The sequence below is a fragment of the Cyprinodon variegatus genome, unplaced genomic scaffold (genome assembly GCF_000732505.1).
Source record: "Cyprinodon variegatus isolate N-32 unplaced genomic scaffold, C_variegatus-1.0 Scaffold81, whole genome shotgun sequence".
NCBI classification, from domain to species: Eukaryota; Metazoa; Chordata; class Actinopteri; order Cyprinodontiformes; family Cyprinodontidae; genus Cyprinodon; species Cyprinodon variegatus.
Window position 1 is genome coordinate 1,235,214 of NW_015150534.1, and position 3,996 is coordinate 1,239,209.

Genomic DNA, 3,996 nt, shown 5'->3' on the forward strand with positions numbered 1-3,996 from the left:
TCCAAATGTTGCATGTAATTTAGTGTGTTAACCCAGGTCTTGTGTTCCTGCAGCATGCCAAAATCAGTAAAGAAAACAAGTACCTCATCGCAGCACAAGGTAGCCTCTAAATAACTTTACTTCTACATCTACAGGTTGCAATTTTAAGACCCAGTATGGCCAGAAAGACATGGAGCGACACCTGAAGACTCACACCGGTAAGGAGATCCGGCTTCGTTTGTGAGATGAGCTGCAGAAAAACCTGAAGGACCATGAAGGGAATTTACTTAGAAACTGAAATAAAAAAAAAAAAGAAAGAGAATGATGCAACTTAGAAAATGTTTTAAGTAGGGCTGAAACAATTAATCGAATTCATGGTGATAAATCGATTTTTTAAATAATCGGCAATGAATTTATTAATCGATTAATCGTTAACTGGAATATAGAGACTAAAACAGGCCTTTACATGATCAACCAACCCTTGAACAGCAATCATACCAAAATTACATTTGTGATAATCTGTCATTTGTCAATACGCTCTATCCAGAACTCCTTTTAGATTTACCTGGTTTAATTTAATAAAAAGTGTTCTTTAAGGAACCTTTTGCTATCCGATTATTAATCGATTAATCGAAAAATTAATCAACAGATTAATCGATTTGCAAAATAATCGTTAGTTGAAGCCCTAGTTTTAAGAGTACTTTTGCTTTTTATCTGAGATTTTCTTTTTTTTTTTCTTCGTATTCTTTTTTTTTCCTCGTTTTTATATTTTTGTCTTTTTTTTTTTTTTTATTTGAAAGTAAAGATTTTACATTGAGATTTTGAAAACAAAATACAATCCAGGAATAAAACTTGAGATTTCAGATTCATAAAAAGGTTTTAAAATAACTTTCCCGTTTTCTTAGACTTTTGTATTTTTGTATCAAAACACTTTTGTGGTTTTTTTTTTCAAATATATTTTTTTACAACTTTATTATATTTTTACAGATTTTATATTTAAAGATTTTAGCCCAATAAAACTCGCTCGCTCTTCACAAAAAAATATTGCTGACATCAATGCAGACGTCAACAGAAGTAAAAGAATCCAGTTCATAAAACTCAATCTGAAAAAGAGAAATTTGACAAATACAGAGAAAATAAATCCAGATAATATTTGAAATAATGTAAAAAAAAAAAATAAAAAAAAAAGGATTTCTAAGAAAACAAAAAAGTCACTCTTAAATTTTTTTTTTCATTAAAGGGTTTTTTTTTTTTTGGATTACAAAATAGTTTATTTGCTTTCAAAAATAATGGAACAAATTTCTCTCCATAAGCGACGGTCAGAGTTAATTTTTCCCCTCTGCTTGGAGCAGGAGAGAAGCCGTTCGAATGCGAGCTGTGCCACAAGCGCTTCAGTCGGCGGGACAAGCTCAACATGCACAGCCGCTCTCACACGGGCGAGAGGCCTCACAAGTGTAAGCACTGCTCCTACGCGGCGGCGGACAGCAGCAGCCTGAAGAAGCACCTCCGGATCCACTACGACGAGCGGCCGTTCAAATGCCAGATCTGCCCTTACGCCAGCCGCAACTCCAGCCAGCTCACCGTGCACCTGCGCTCTCACACAGGTCCCTGAACGCCACACGTTTAACATGTCCGCCGGCGCGAGCCTCTCTCTCACTCTGTCTGTATTTTGTTTTCAGGAGACGCACCCTTCCAGTGTCAGCAGTGTGACGCCAAATTCAAGATCAACTCGGACCTCAAGAGGCACCTCCGTATTCACTCGGGTGAAAAGCCCTACAAGTGTGACTTCTGCGACTACTGCTGCGCCATGAAGGGAAACCTGAAGTCTCACACTCGGATCAAACACGGCACAGAGAACTTGTATCAGTGCGAGCAGTGCGACTACAAGTCCGCCAGCAGGCTGGCGCTGAGGCAGCACGCCAGGCAGCACCTGCCCAGCCGACCCTTTCAGTGCTCCAAGTGTTCGTACTCGTGCTCCGGGAAGGGGGCGCTCCGAGTCCATGAGCGGATCCACTCGGAGGAGCGGCCCTTCCGATGTGACCTGTGCAGTTTCGCCTCCAAGCGACTCAGCTACCTGATCAGCCACAGGGAGCAGTGCCACCCGGACAAGGCCGCCAAGGGGGGGGTCCGGATGGCCCGCAGAAAAGGGCCCAACTCCCCCAACCCCGCCTGCTCCCGCTACCGGGCCAAGCTGGACGCCGCCCGAGTCTTCCACTGCGACCTGTGCGACGCCTCGTTTGTGAGGGAGGACTCGCTGCGCAGCCACAAGAAGCAGCACAGAGACGCCCAGAAGGCGCCGCAGGTCCCCGGCTCGCCGGACGCCGTCGCTCTGCTTCCTGTTACGGTGGCTCAGAGCGAGGTTCCTTTCCCGTCTTACGGTAACGCGCAAATCAAAATCCTGGTCCCGCAGCCTTTGATGCAGCACGGCTCCCTAATCGCCGCCGACGAGGACGGAAGCGGCAAAACCAAAATGGTTTTTCTGGACGCGGAAAGCCAGGATGAGGTCGTCAGTCCCGTCATCCAACAAGTCAACCTCGTGGCGGCGGTTCAGCGTAGCACCGTCGGCACCGAACCTCAGGCTGTGCTGCTGACCAATCTGAGCTCAGACAGTAGCCCCGCCCCCCAGGAGCCCAGCAGCAGCAGGCAGACTCTGATCACCTACAGCTCAGACCTGGACGGCGTCTGCACCTTCATCCCCGATGGCGGCGCTGAGCTCAGAGTGGTGGCCAAGAGGAGCTCCCTGTTGCCTCCGGCCGACGTCGCCGCATCTCAGGCTGCCGGAGCCGGACAGGAAGCTGCCCTGGTGGTGGGCGGCCAGAACGTGGTCATCCAGAGCGTTCCGCTGATAGTGTGCGCTCAGCCACAGCAGGGCGCCGTGGAGCAGCTCACTCCACATGGACTCTACGCAGAAGCGAACGGAGCGGGGAGCTCGCCGCAATGACCCGAGGGTCAGCCTAACTATCGGTTACTGGTTCAGACTCAGATTATTTATTTGAACCAGCAACAGACTGGTGCACCAGTTTGAGTTGATTGTGGATTATTTTGCTTCCATCCATTCCGAGAAAAATCTGTAATATTTTCAGATTGTTTTTTTATTTATTTCTCTTTTTTAGATTGAATTTCACGGACTGCAGTCTTCTCTGCTGGGGGCGGGATTCTGTCTGGAGCGCGAAACAAAGACGCTTTTCATTTGGTCTGCTGGATGTTAGCGTTTATATTAGGGCTGAAACAAACGATTATTGAAATAATTAACAACTAATTTAGTAATCCATTAATCATTACCTGGAGTATAAAGACTCTAAAAATCAAATTTAGCTGACAGAGGAACCCAATTAGAGCAGCAATGATACCAAAATAAAAACAAAATGTGTAAAAATTAAAGATAAAATAATTTTTTCGCCGTCAATAAGTTCTAGCCAGAACTCAAGTGGAATAGCTTTTATTTTTACTTGGTTTCATTTAGCAAAAACTCTTCTTTAATTATTAAACGATGAATCGAAAAATAATTCATAGATTAATCAATTTGCAAAATAATCATTAGTTTTCGCCATTGTTTGTAGTTAAGAGAATGTGATCATGAAAAGTTCCCATGTCAGAAGATGAAGCGAGCACATCCAGCCAGTCACAGTCAGAGAAACAGGACTACACTGGAAAAACAGCTCAATCTCCAACATCTAAATTTTGGCCATGTTGTAGCCTTGGAGCTCTGAGGTCATATTAATAAAACTCGGCACTCATAAATCTGTGTATATATATCTATATATGTGTATATATAGATATTAGGGATGGGACGATTAAGAAAACGTCCGAACCGTTTGGTTCGACTGTCTCGGTTCGTGTTGCGTTCGGTTCATGCGCTGCTCCTTTTTCTCATAGGCGAAGCGTTTACACTCCAGAGCAGAAGGTGGCGGTACTGCGACCAAAGCCAACCACCAGTAGTAAACAAGAAGAAGCGAAGCAGCGTAGCCGGGTGTAGCAGGAAAAAATCAGTTGTTGTGGAGAATTGTGTGGGTATGG

The 3,996-nt window shown here is 44.8% G+C and overlaps 1 protein-coding gene across 1 annotated transcript in view; it reads left to right on the forward strand.

Moving 5' to 3' along the window:
• Nucleotides 1–3,642, forward strand: part of zfp64 (ZFP64 zinc finger protein) — a 9,751-nt gene extending 6,109 nt beyond the window's left edge. The window contains exons 4-6 of the mRNA XM_015373129.1: nt 135–197; nt 1,332–1,583; nt 1,659–3,642. Of these exons, the coding sequence (XP_015228615.1) occupies nt 135–197; nt 1,332–1,583; nt 1,659–2,920 (1,577 nt within the window). The 3' untranslated portion in view covers nt 2,921–3,642. The remainder of the gene's footprint in view (nt 1–134; nt 198–1,331; nt 1,584–1,658) is intronic.
• The last annotated feature ends 354 nt before the right edge of the window (nt 3,643–3,996 follow it).